The sequence below is a fragment of the Lissotriton vulgaris genome, chromosome 11 (genome assembly GCF_964263255.1).
Source record: "Lissotriton vulgaris chromosome 11, aLisVul1.2, whole genome shotgun sequence".
NCBI classification, from domain to species: domain Eukaryota; kingdom Metazoa; phylum Chordata; class Amphibia; order Caudata; family Salamandridae; genus Lissotriton; species Lissotriton vulgaris.
Window position 1 is genome coordinate 1,104,372,275 of NC_141699.1, and position 14,692 is coordinate 1,104,386,966.

Consider the following 14,692-nt stretch of genomic DNA (forward strand, 5'->3'; position numbering starts at 1 on the left):
AGCTCTTTTCTTATGCCAAGGTACTGCTCATTATACCTAAATAAGCCAATACAAAAGGTGTGCTGTAGAAAATGAGGTTGTGAAATGGAGTGTACAATGGTGTTGTTGTTATATCCTGAAGAGTGCATTTACAAGACTTCTTACTCTGATTTACAACTGGAATTCCTATAACTATTAACTTGAGCTCAAGAGATTGTACACTAACACATTTGCAAATGTAACTATGGTGAGATGCCTAGCTGTGGTCTTGAAGGGAGGCCATGACTGTCTCGGCTTCAGAGCTAGAATTAGCAACATCAGATGATAACATAGCAAGAAGTATGAAACCGGAATGCATCCAAACACATCACTGGGATTATATTTGTGCACCGAGTTGTGCAACTCATATTCTGAAGATGAATGCGACAAGACATATGTTTCTTCTCTTGAGTGCTTACTATGTTGAAGATTGGGAGTGTTCCAATATATCTAATTTCCTATGCATTCGCCCTATTCATTCCATGGTGTGTTAGTTAGAGAGCTAATCACAAACATATTGTTTACCTGTAAAGCCATCCACTGAAAGTCCATTTGGCCAGCTCCATATTTTCCAGTGAGATACAGCACATGATATTGACAAATTTAAAGTTTCAGGTTAGAAAACTGATTCCCTGGTGGAAAGGGTTTGCTTTCACGAATCAAGAGAAATTGAATCTCCACCAGTGTCATGAAATGAAAATGACGTAATATTCTCCTTGAGGTTTTAGCAGATACAAAAACTTCAATATTTCTGGTTATTTCAGGGCGTATTTCACTTTTCACCTTCACAGTCTTGTTGTAACAGTTTTGAAAATCTATAGATGGTCTCTTTCCCATTGGCTACTTGTGGTGCACAACTATAGATCATTGCTTTATACCTCAAAACAATGATAAAATAAATTATTTAATTATACAAGTTTGTAATCTAATATTAGTACTTGTGTCCACACACAAGGCAGCACACCTGTTACCCTTGTCTATCTAATTTACTAAACAACATTAACACACTTGAGAGCTTGACATCCTAAGTTGTCAGCCCACCCAGTCCTAATATATGGTAATTGGCACAAAACAAAAGTAATTCTAATAAAAAACATTATTTTCTAAATAATTTTAGACCACAATTTCATCAATTGTTTTTCTGACGTATTCTTTTAATGTACAATCCAGCTGTCAATAATTTTTATCAAAAAGAGGAAATTATTGCCTACATTTGCTTGAACTCTTTGTTCTTTCAGATGAGATTTGTTCACTTATACAATTAATACTTTGAAACAAATCGTTATTTTTATCTTCCAGATGGGTATTATATCTACATTGATGGCAGTGAGTCCAGCCCTGGAGACTTTGCCCAATTGATCAGTCCCGAGTGCAGCGTCAGCGGTCCGCAGTGTTTACGCTTCTGGTATCACATGTACGGAGTCGCACAAACAATGGCACTGAAGATCTATGTGCAGGAGAAGGTAGGATCGCAAGTGCTGGTTTGGTCAGACTCCGGCAACAAGGGGAACAGGTGGTACTCTGGGGAAGTCCTTCTGCACGGATCCAGCATTCAGCAGGTGGGTGATTGATTGTTGGTCAAAAGAAACATAATCTACGTACAGTAAAAATGCATATTAATGTCATTTCTGATATCTTCACAATTGAGACAAATATTGTCGAACAACAATGGACAATGGACAAACAGTAGTGTTAAAACAGGCAGAAGGGTGCTGTATTTACTGTCTACCATTTCTTTTTCTGCTGTGCTTGTACTTTATTTTGTTCTGATAATAGTAGTTGCTACAATTTTCCATTCAGTGAGCATCAATAATTTAACTAAGAAATCATATGATTTTCTTTGTTTTTGGTGTCTTATGACTTATGATACTTCTCATGAGCCTAACTCTAATGATATTTAATAGTTATTATTTATTGATTGCCGTATTTGCATAATGTGTTCTAAACAGAATAAAAACAAATACAGATTCTGATGCTCCTTTTTTGTGGTATTTTACACCCAGTCTAACTGCTCCAGGACTCTTCAATATGACATCTTATTTCATCTCCACGCCATTTTAACTAATTTGTAGGAACATTTTAGCCACATGAGGAGAAAGAAAACACCAAATATTATCTGGGAATCACAAACTTGCTGACTTATAAAACTTCCAACCTGATAACACCCTCAATATTTGACAGATCAGGCTTCACAAATGACTGGATTGTGTTGTGTCCATGCCCCACAAACGTGAACCTGGGTTATCAATGACATGCTATACCAACTAACACATGAACCAACAGGGCCACTTTTCTTGCTCTTAAAAACTACTATGTCAACTTCTGCTGGTGGCGGTCCAGCTGTTTGGCTAGTAATGCATGGCCAGAGAACCGACCATGTGTCCATGAGCCAGTCAGTTTTCAAGTGTGGAGAAATCTAAATCAGGAGAAAAGCCCTGTATTGGTTGTTTGTCACAACATCAAAGTAAAAATAATAGTTTAGTGGGATACTACCCCCCTCCTTGTCTTTATTAAAAATAGATCTTTGCTGCATTAAAACATGGAAAACTCAAATTTTATCACAAAGCTGGAGGTTCTTATTAAACATGTTCAGAGCATATTAATGACCTCTTCTAATGCATGAGTAATCGATTTATTGTAAACAGTCATAGAAACTGGGGACCAGTCAGCAGCTTATAAAATGTAATTATTATTTAACAAAATACGGTGAACAATTTAGAATCAAACTTTTTATTGGGCGGAAGTGATAAAGGGTTTACACAGCTTCCTGCCTACATACGTATTGTTTGCTCTACAGTGAACAATTAATACAGTTGAAGAAATATGCTTGAATAATTTATGTTGTTCACCAAATGTACATATTGTTAGTGCTAATACATTCCAAAAAATAAAGGACAAAGCCTTAAAGAAACTAACTCTGCCACCAGGAATGTGGGTGTACTTCATACACACTCAGTTAAACAGAGTACAATGTGAAAGAGAAATCACAAAATGTTCTCCATGCACGTCAGACTCACTGTCACTCACAACAGTGCCAGTCCTGAGGATGGGGCACAAGCTAAAGACGTGGAGAGGAGAGTGTGACACAGGCTCCAGCGGGGTCGGAGCTGATGCTCAGAAACTATCCCAGTGAAGAAGAAAGGACACTTAGCTGACTGCCCCAGAAGCTAGAAAGGAGAGCTCATCAAGACATTTGTGGTTTGCTATAGCCTTACAGCCCACAGTAACGGGCCATTAAAAGGTCTCGCCAGCCGGTCACCGTAACGCCTTTGTTCACAGCAAGAGCTGTGAACAACAACATTGGAACGTTGTTTTCCGGGCTTTTACCGGCCATTAGAATCCTAGAGCACTCCATCATCTTCAATAGATCTCCCAACATTCCAATGATCTAAATGCTGATTAGTTACTAATGCCATACAACAGTGTGTAGGCTCTGTTAGAAGATCTATTCCTACTTCTTATTGTAATTTGCTATTTTGTTGTTCCTCTCTTTACTGGCTGGTGTTGAGAATAAACTAGAAAGGGGAATGCATAAGTGTATGCTTTAGTCTTTGTAATAAAATTAACAACCTTGTAAGGCAAGCGGTGTGATAGCATAGTCCGTCATGGAACTCTTGTTTCCCATCTAGGTTTGCGCTATACATGCTTGCACTGCCTCTATAAGGACGGTTGAAACTGAAGGAACTTGGAGTCCCCAACAGCATTCCCTTTCTCAAGGGTTGTTCATCTATCCTTACTGCTGTTGTGAGCGTCCTTGGCTTTTATGGTCACATGTATACAGTCATATGGAGTGTGCTGTCCTAGGGTGTCAGAAGGGGGCTGTTCTTCCACACCTTAGTAAATATAAACAAATGTGCACAATCATAACATGCAGCTGGTGACAGGCAAACAGATTGTCTGCTTTCATGTAAAGACGTGCAGTGTCCTGTAAAAATAAAATCAAAAGATATCAATGATTTATTAATGTTATACAAAGAGTATTCACTCCATTATCTTTATGATAATAATTGTGAAAAGGTGTCTTGCATAAGCTTTCAACTCAAAACAAATTCCTTCACAAATTAAGTGTTAATCCATTTATTCCACCAAATCCCATAAAATCCTGCAGTGTTGTCAACACTGGACTGTCACAAGAGAGCAGTACTCTCTCCTTGCTAGTGATTCTGCAGCCAATTTAATTTTTCTGCACTCTTCTTTTCACAGGTCATCATCGAAGGCATGAGGGGTAATGATTACCGGAGTGACGTAGCTGTGGACGATATCTACATTTCTGATGGCTCATGTGTTGGTAAGGTTTATGGAACATATAAGCGAAAACTGACACTGTTGTGTGAATCATTTTTGAACACTGGCACTGTCGTGTGAATCATTAATGAACACCAGCGTTGTCGTGTGAATCATTGGTGAACACTACCACTATTGTGGGAATCATCGGTGAACACCAGTACTGTCGTGTGAATCATTGATGAACACCAGCACTGTTGTGTGAATCATTGGTGAACACTGGCACTGTCGTGTGAATCATTGATGAACACCAGCACTGTTGTGTGAATCATTGGTGAACACTGGCACTGTCGTGTGAATCATTGGTGAGCACCATCACTGTTGTGTGAATCATTGATGAGCACTTGCACTGTTGTGTGACTCATTGGTGAACACCAGCGCTGTTGTGTGACTCATTGGTGAACACCAGCGCTGTCGCATGAATCATCAGTGAACACCAATGCTGTCGTGTGAATCTTCGGTGAACACCAGCGCTGTTGTGTGAATCATTGGTGAGCACCAGCTCTGTCGTGGGAATCATTGGTGAACACTAGCGCTGTTGTGTGAATCATTGGTGAACACTGGCACTGTCGTGGGAATCATTGGTGACACCAGCGCTGTAATGTGAATCATCGGTGAACACCAGCGCTGTCGTGTGAATCATTAGTTAACACCGGCACTATTGTGTGAATTATTGGTGAACACTAGGACTGTCGTGGGAATAATTGGCGAACACTGTCACTGTCGTGGGAATCATTGGTGAACACTGGCACTGTCGTGTGAATTATTGGTGATCACTGACACTGTTGTTGGCATCATTGGTGAACACTGTCGTGTGAATCATTGTTGAACAGTGGCACTGTTGTGGCAAACATGGATTTTGTCCTTTAATTTTTAAAAGATGAATATACTGCAGATGGCACTTGTTTTCATACTGAAAATTCTGTTTAAAATGTTGCACAATACACAATTAGAAACCAAGCACTGATTATTTTTCAACTGAGTATAAACTGATCTTGTCAGAATTTGCTAGATCTAGAGATGTGTGAATATCACCCTTACTTTCCAATAACTTCAGAACTCCGCATGAAGGAACCCTATATTCCACTTCTAACTTCTTACAGTTGGGGAGATTTGATTTAATGAGGTGAAATGTCATCAATCATGAATATGTTTCATGAATCATAATTTCAAAATGTAAATGGTGTCAACAAGTATATGCACAGTACCCCCTTTTTGAGGGGAGTTATAAACCACTGTAATCCCTTCTGATTATTTTGGGCGAGTAACTACTGGATATAATATGTTCATTATTTCGCATAAAAAGTTTTTTCATAACCATTTTACAATTAAAGTATTCAGAGCCAGATGTAAGAAGGCGCATTGTGGTCGCAAACTGCATGATTCTCAAAATTGGGCTATTGCCAATTGCAATAATGCCTTTCGGAATGCACAAAAAACAAATTGCTAATTGAAAAAAGAAATTACTGAATCACAATTTGGGTTTGTGACCCAATATAGATTCATTATTTGGAAGGGGCGCGTTCACTGCATCCCTTCCAAATATTGAATCTGAATGGTATGTATTAATGTTTTCCAGCTGAAATCAGGTTACAAATCAATACTTTACGGACTACAAACATGTAGTGGTAAGCCATTAGCAAATGGGAAGAGGCCTGGAACAAGTCCAAGTGATGGGGTCTGTAATGTGACATCTTTTCAATTTGCCATGAACTAAAGGTTTTTTCTCATTCTCGATGATCCGAATACCCAGGTACTACCGCTACGACACCTACCTCAACCACCAGTCCCTCAACTTCCACCACCTCAACTCCTGCCACCTCAATGACCACCAGTCGGCCAGTACCGCCAAGTTCAGGTAGTACTTGTTCAATAATCGCTCATTTATTTGTCTCATGCTTTGCACTTTCATACAACAGTACACTTATTCTTCTTTTCTGTGACCTTGAAAGATGAAGGTTATTACATTTTCTCATTTTTGGTTGTGCCTGACATTTCTCCTGTATTTACAGCCTTCTCTTTTTCTACTGTCATTGTATTCCCAAATTCCATACAAATTTGCAACCTTCTTTCAAATATAGACATATAAATTGAATTTTAAGATTGCCTGTATAACCACATGCTCCCAATAAATCAATTTTCCCACTGTGCACAGTTGGTGTTTGCTAAATACTCCTGTTACTGTTTTTCTCCTACAGATTCCTGTGTGGTGGAAGGAGATCCTCATTACTACACCTTCGATAATCAGGCTCATCATTTCATGGGAATCTGCACTTATACCTTATCCAAAGTGTGCAGCGTCAATAGCTCCCTCTCATACTTCAATGTGGAAGCAGCCAATGAGCACAGAGACGGAAACACGCGGGTGTCATACGTCAGATACGTGAATGTAGATGTTTATGGGCACAGGATTACCCTGGAGAAGGACAGGAAAGTTAAGGTTGGTTTGAAACATAACGCTCTCCAGACTGAATACAATGACAGAGTTAATTATACATTTCTTTACTCACCAAAGTGGGTGGAGAGTGACCACAGTATGTAGTGCTCCACTGTGTTGTTTGTAAACAGTCACAATTGCGATGGGTCAACTTTTTAAGTCTTGCTTGAGATCTCGATGGCGATATCATGGAGCTTATATGATCAGTGGAAAGGGAAGTAGTTAAGCCCCTCTACCATGGGTTAATGTATCTTTCACTGATAACGTAGGCCAAAAGCTATTGCAGTGGCGTAAGGCCGTTTCATTGGTGCAGCCATGGAATGAGTCTAAATGGGAATTACTGCACTCTTTCCTCTTTGTGGTATGTATTTGTTGGGCACTTGTCCAGAATCCTGAGTCAACAGGCAGTTATTTTGGCCGTGTGTGCTGTTGTAAGAGTAGGGCCAGTGGTGGGCGTGCCTTTGAACTCATAACCAACATTGTAGGAAGAAGCATAATCTACCGGAAGTGGTAAAATATAACTAGCTTGGATTGATGTGTGTGCATTTTACGGGATTGGCGAGTGGTATTCTCATTGCTCACTGGGCGTTTGGCTTCTGAAACTCTATTGTGGCTTGTGATTTACTCTTGTAACAGCTTCAATAGTTGATTGATTGTGTATTCCTCAAACATTAATCCATCTGCCTTACTACCGTGGGGGGCCCCCTGACTCTTTGATGGGTGATTTTGGGCCTGCGGACGTGTGTGCAGTACCTATAAGGCTGCTCTTACCATGTGAATCGGATCATTGTTGAGAATGAAACTCTTTGCCTAGTGGCCTTGGTATGACTGCATTCTAACACTGACCCAGAGCCACAGCCTCAGTGCCTCCAACTTTTGCTGAGAGACAATTGGTCTCCAAATATCACAAACTAATCACACAATGCTTCTCAAGCCAAGATCTGTTTTGGATTTAGTTGTTGTAAGTGTGACTCATGCTGATCAGCCCACATTACAGCTATTGGTTGTTGTAACTGTCCTCTGCCCCATCATTCAGCTGAGTTAGGGTGATCTTCTCTTGAAGGCACCGTCTTCTAATATATCCTGTCATAGTTCGAACTTCAGGCACCCACTTCTCAAAATCACATTCCACAAAACATATTGTACTGGGCTTGAGGAACTGTTAAAACCTTGGATTGGTTGGGAGAACACTTGCAAAGGAATAGGTGAAACGGTTCTCTTGGCTTTGTTTACCATCTGAGGCTGTGTCTTTCTCCTTTTGATGATTGGTCTCCCTGAGAATATGTGTCTCCCCTTATATTAGTGTGAGGGCTTCCTGACTTTTTGACTTTTTCTTGTCCCTCTGAGTGAATGTGATGAACAGCATTTGTGTCTACAACGTATGTAAATTCTTTATAAGAATGCCTCTGCTTACAGTTTCATGTCAAATATGTTGCAAATACTGGTGATAGTGGTGAAATGTATTTTCTTGCTTTTTTTCTTTAATTTAGCATTGTATATAGTGTGTAGGAATATTGTTTTTATTTTTAGAACTATAATATCTGAATTAATTGTTGCTAGGTCAATGGCAAATCAGAGATTTTACCAACAACAGTGCAGCCAGGACTGCAAGTCGAGTTCAGTGGGCAGTACGCCCTTGTCACTACGGACTTTGGGCTGACGGTGAGGTTCGATGGGGTTCACAGAGTGGAGGTGACTCTTCTCGACTTCTATAAGGAGAAGGTTTGCGGCATGTGTGGCAACTACAACGGCAACCCTGCTGATGACTTCATGAACCCTGATGGAGGTTTGGAGGCAGATTCCACCAGTCTGGGCAACAGCTGGCAGGTGGACAATGACACCAGGTTGGTATTTATTCAAGAAGCTGTTTTTAAATACTAAAGTGTATCTAGTGTCTGTGCATTAACACAAACATACACATGTGTCATGGTACTTTCATAGGTGTGTTACAGGACCGAATGAGCCAAACTGTACTGAAGAGGACCGGCACGCCATAGAAAGCAACAACTTATGTGGCATCATCACTGATACTTCTGGACCATTCGAGCAGTGCCACAATGTGCTGGACCCATTGCACTACCTCAATAATTGTGTGTATGACTTGTGTGAATTGCAAATGGACCCTAATGCCCTGTGTAGGAGCCTGCAATCTTATGCCGATGCCTGCCAAGCCCATGGGGTTACGATCCAGCCATGGAGGAACGCCACATTCTGTCGTAAGTAGCAAGGCCAGCTCTCTTGGGTTTTAGACAATTCCTGCACCGCAGAGATTTAAATCCAGTCAGTTTGCTTATTCATGCTTAATTAGTATTTACTTGTTGGCTTAGACATTATAAGTAACAATGTTGTATTGATAATGGGATTACGCATCCCACAACGGATGTTATTCACAGGTATTCTTAACGTAAAGCTCATTTTCTTCAACTTCTAGTTCTAACTAAATTCTCATGAGATGAGATGGTGAATACAAATGCCAGTCTTCAATATTTAATTTGGTATTTCTTTTACAGTTCCATGAATTATGATTTTTAAGATGAATAAGCAAATGGTGAACCACAGTCTTAAAAGACTATTAAAGTTCAGGATGAATGCTGCACAATTGGGAATGATGAAAGAAAAGGCTAGGAGAAGTAATCATTTGTAAAGGGTCTTCTATTTATTGACTGGTACATAAAGAATTATATTTTATAGTTGGGTCTAATTCCATCACTGGAACTACATTTTAGGAGGAGACCATAAAATTCTAAGGAAATATCAGCTTCATTCAAAGACAGTTTTAAGTCGATACCTAATGTCTTGTATTCTGATATAAAATATTCTCACTCAGAGGTATTTTGAGGTTTTAGAGCCTCCTTTCCACAGTTTATAATGCCCTTGTTTAGGGATTTGTTAATTATTTAGGACTTGAACGTTTGTAAGCACAAATCGTGTAGATAAATATGTATATGACCTTATTCTTTAAAACCACGTAATACGTCTCATTATCGTAACATGTAACATTGCTCATGATGAGTGTAAATCACCACGTAATGAATATTTTTCAGTAAACAAGTAATTATATAGTTGTGGTTAATATACATACCATACTGTCCTCTTTTGATAGCAATCCACTGCGGTGCCAACAGTCACTATGAGCAGTGTGGCAACGCCTGCCCAGGTACCTGCGTGTCTCCCAGCTCACCTTCCAACTGCCACCGTCCATGCATTGAAGGCTGCGTTTGCGACAGTGGGTATCTCCTCTACAATGACAAGTGTGTCCCCCGCAATCAGTGCGGGTGTTGGGAGGATGGAAAGCACTATCCAGTTGGATCGGAACACTGGACCGACAACACCTGCTCCAAAAAGTGCCGCTGTCCATCCCAAGGGGGCAGTTTGGTGTGTGAAGATGCTCAATGCCAGAAAGACCAGTACTGTGGGATTTCTAATGGGAAGCCCAACTGTATCCCCTACAGTTATGGCATCTGCAGAGTCCATAATGACCCTCATTACAGCACCTTTGACAATCAGAACCATCCCTTCATGGGCCTCTGCACCTACACATTGGCCAAACTCTGCACCAACTCCACACATTTGCCATATTTCAATGTAGAAGCCAAGAACGAGCATCGCGGAAACCCGTCAGTATCCTATGTGCAGAAGGTCATTGTCCACGTGTATGGTCAACAAGTACAGATCATCAGAAGTGAGCGCGATCGAGTCCTGGTAAGCAATTAAGTTCTCCTGCTCTGCAGTGCTTTGTTCAAAATATTTTGGGAATTAGTTCAACATTTTCAGTTATTTTTTTATATATATATATATATATATTTATTACTTACACAGTGACGGTCACTAGTGTGTAGTTATAACTAGGTCCATAGAAATTGTGTTTTTTGTTTCACTAATAACTTTGGCATAGTTTGATGAACCTGCACAAAATCCCCTGACAAAAAAAGTGAATCCACGTCAGCTTCTTCCCGGAAAGTTTCAGCGTAATTTAAGACACATGGGCCAAGAATAAGAGAAGTCCCAATACATTGATTTTCCAAGATAATTCCTATACTAAATTTTGTTAAACTATACAGAAAAGATTAGCACACCCTGGCCCCAATAGGCATGTGGGTGTGAGGTGGGGGGGCTGCAGTTCCAAATAGGCCCACCCCTTTATTGGCTGAAAACAACATGAACAACTTGTTGCAGCAGCCATAAAAGGACTTAGGGACATGATCTCAATTGAAATGCATTGTAGGTAATGCAAGGTGTTAAGAGTCTTGCGGGCTTGCGGTTGCCAACTTGAAGATGAGGACCGCGAGCAAAAAATGCCCACTATGCTACGCGTTTTTGCACTCTGCTACGTGCAATTCACTTAGAGCGTAGTTGTGCAAATTGTGCACACTCCGCGAGCGTAGCATAGTGTTCGGCCCAGGGTTAGTTATGGCCAGCCAATCAGGATGACTAGTCTCCTTTAAATTGGCCAATCCGAAAATATCTGAACATGAAGGATCCAGATATACCTAACGTTTTCGAGGTCAACCTGGGCCCCTCTTTATATGCTAATTTCTCAAACATATCTGTCAAGTTTTACACCAAACCACAAAAAGCAAGCTTTCTTTGTAGAGTTCTGATTTTCTGCCACAGTTAGAGTTATTCAGTTCAGGTGTTTACTCTGTATTGGATAGCAACGTTTCCTTTGGGGATGAACATGAGAAATCAATCTTTTGGGACACCCCTCATTTCTTGAACCCTGTTTGAAATATCAGCATCAAAAATGTTAATGAATGAGCTCAAGTTGATGAAATTTGTCTTGATATAGTTTTGTATAGATTCTTCAAATATCTGCCAAGTTACAAAAAAACAAAAAATGCTCTATGAATGGAAACTCCGACCTAACTAGATCTGTCTGTGTGTGTGTCTGGTGGAGGGGGTGTGCGGTTGGGTGCATGTCTGTGTGGGTGTGCATGTGTTTAGGTGTCTGTTTATTTGATGTTATGGCTCAGCTGTACTTTCTGTTGAAAAGACATCTTTTGATTTTTTTACAACTTTTGACACCATGAGTAAATTTGCACTAAATATTAGAAATCACTTGGCATAGTCTGCTAAGGTCAGGCATGCCACATTTTCATGCAGAAAAGAGGTCAAAGGGCAGTGTGAGTTGGAGGTAGGTGTGTTTTCTCATTTTAATTCTAATGGGAAATCTTGCACATTCAGGACACAGCGCTGAACATATTCACTCCAAACCTGAAATCAAATAGAACTTTACTCAGAACGTGTATTCTTGTTGGTTTGGAGTAAATCTGCCAAGCTGGATTGAAAGTGTTAACACCTTTGTACATTTCAGCCGCTTTGGATTAGTAAAGAATTTTATGAAGCCAAAAATGAAAAAATAGGAATTTGATTGGACACGAGTGACTTTTCTCTCATTGTTCCTTTTGGGCTAATTAAAACTTACCCTTTGCTTTAATAATTTAATATTAGTTATGTATCTGAATTTAAATGTTCTTCTTTTTTAAATATAAATGTGTCTATCATAATTTTCCCTCCTATTGCATTTACTGTGCTAGCACTGTGTGTGTATTACCTATCCAAAAACATCTAAATGTCAGTGGCACTTACTAAGTGTATTTTTTGGATTTAGTTGAATTAGATAATGCATCAATCAATCAATCAATTAACAGTATTTGTAAAACGCAACATTGTCATCCCTAGGGGTGTCTGTGCACTGTGTCTCTGTCGAAGAGCCAGGTCTAGAGTCTCTTTCTGAAGTCTTTCTGCGGAGGGTTGTACACATACCTTACGATGTTTCTCATTAGATGTACCCTTTGTTTCTCATTCCCAGGTGAACTCAGTATGGCAAACCTTGCCCGTCACCCTGGCCGAAGGAACAGTGACAGTAGAGAGGAGTGGGCGATACACTATTCTAGAGACACCTTTCCGTCTGACCGTTATGTACGACACTGATCACACTGTGGAGGTGAAGGTCCCGATCACTTACTCCAACAAGACCTGCGGCATGTGCGGAAACTTCAACAACCTGAGACAGGATGATTATATGATGCCCAATGGACAACAAGCTCAGAGCACCAACCAGCTCGGAAACAGCTGGCAGGTCCCTGACGATGACCCCAATTGTGGCCCTGACACAACACCGATTCCTCCCACTCCTGGCCCTGATTGCGAACCCGCAAAAGAACAACAATACACGCGCCTCTGTGAAGAGATAAAAAATCCAAATGGGCCCTTTGCATTGTGTAACTCAGTGATCAATCCTGATGACTATGTGGAGAGCTGTGTCTATGATCTGTGTCATTTGGATGGTGATAGCTTGACATTGTGTATGGCGCTGCAGGCCTATGCTGACGCTTGTCAGCATGCGGGAGTCCCGATCGCTCCTTGGCGAAACTCCACCTTCTGCGGTAAGTATCTTGCTGGAGAGTAACACTTGACATTTAAACCTCAGTCAACTAATAATGTATTCATTTATTTATTTAGGTGTGTATTTACTAAAATATTTCTGAGCTAAGCCCAACCAGTGGCTCCCTGTGTAACACCTGAGATACCTGAACATTCCCAAAAGAGGTGGGAGGGGCGTGGAGCACCCAAGCTGATTGACTTTGGGTACATCAGCTTTTTTCAGCAGGAATGTGTTTAGTGTATGTTTTTATAGTTTTGGACAAACCTTGATTCCATTGTGTCTCCAAATGCACATCAAAGCATTTTAGAAGTCCATCATGGAGGCGGGGAGTCTTTTGTCTTCTGAGAAGGTGTCCCGGAGTTACAGAGCAGGGCAGGAGGGTACTTTATTCAATGGTTGTTGCTGCTTCCTTACAGTTTAATAATTGGAAAACACAAAAGGAGGCCTAACAATGAGCATTAGGTGGTACACATCACACTTAATGTCTGACATTCAGGCATCTAATGCTTTTTCTGTGTTGTTCGAATCTGTCTTCCGATTAATACAGCAAAGAAGTGAATGATGTACCAGAGCAGCAGAAATTCCTGCTGATCAGAACCCTGCAATGATGAAATCCCAAGTGGTAATACTGTTGCATAACACGTACATTAGAGCAACACAAGGTAGAGCAGTGGCAGGAGACTAGAGCATTAACTTCCTATCACAAATACCAAAAATCACAGCATGCATCCAATGTTCCCTTCTTTGAATATTTCTGTTGATACCACTGGTTAATCTATGGTATTCATTGTCTTCTTTCAGATATCCCTTGTGATACTCCCCACAGCCACTATAATGCCTGCATGACTGCCTGCCCTGCTACGTGCCTCGACCCTGTCCTTCAAAACTGCTCCAAGCCTTGCGTTGAGGGTTGCGAGTGTGATGAAGGGTTCGTTCTGAGCGGGGCCTCCTGTGTTGCTGTTTCTGACTGCGGTTGTTGGTACAACAACCAGTACTACAATGTGAGTGCAGTGTCCAGTACCCACAAACAGTGTGTTCCTACGACAATGGAAAGTATTCTATTAATTTTATGAATGTGATTGTCTTGCAGAAAGGAGAGATTTTTGTGGAAGAGAACTGTGAAAGCACATGCACATGCATGGGAAACAACAAAATGCAATGCAATGCATTATCCTGCACTCACAATGAAATCTGTAAGATTCAAAATGGCTTCTGGGGCTGTCACCTAGCAAGCACCGCCACCTGCAACATCTATGGTGACCCGCACTACTCAACATTCGATGGGACACTTCACCACTTCCAGGGGTCCTGTAACTACACCGTCACAGAGACCTGTGGAAACACCTCCACCAGATTCAGTGTTACCACCCGCAACGAGCACCGCGGCAGCCCAAGCTGGACCGCTCTGAACTCCGTAGCACTCACTGTGAATGGCAATCATATCGCCCTCAGAAAAAACAGACTTGTTTATGTGAGTATACTTTAATTTTGTTTTTTAATAAACATCTTTTTAATTTTTGCTCTTGTTACTATATGATAATTTGATTATTTGCTATTGCACCATG

General features: G+C 40.7%; 1 protein-coding gene across 1 annotated transcript in view; it reads left to right on the plus strand.

Moving 5' to 3' along the window:
• Positions 1 to 14,692, plus strand: part of LOC147684240 (uncharacterized) — a 270,590-nt gene that overhangs the window by 189,898 nt on the left and 66,000 nt on the right. Inside the window, exons 70-79 of the mRNA XM_086944641.1 lie at positions 1,318 to 1,577; positions 4,222 to 4,306; positions 6,056 to 6,160; positions 6,501 to 6,742; positions 8,300 to 8,583; positions 8,681 to 8,955; positions 9,843 to 10,441; positions 12,552 to 13,128; positions 13,929 to 14,128; positions 14,218 to 14,598. Of these exons, the coding sequence (XP_086800767.1) occupies positions 1,318 to 1,577; positions 4,222 to 4,306; positions 6,056 to 6,160; positions 6,501 to 6,742; positions 8,300 to 8,583; positions 8,681 to 8,955; positions 9,843 to 10,441; positions 12,552 to 13,128; positions 13,929 to 14,128; positions 14,218 to 14,598 (3,008 nt within the window). The remainder of the gene's footprint in view (positions 1 to 1,317; positions 1,578 to 4,221; positions 4,307 to 6,055; positions 6,161 to 6,500; positions 6,743 to 8,299; positions 8,584 to 8,680; positions 8,956 to 9,842; positions 10,442 to 12,551; positions 13,129 to 13,928; positions 14,129 to 14,217; positions 14,599 to 14,692) is intronic.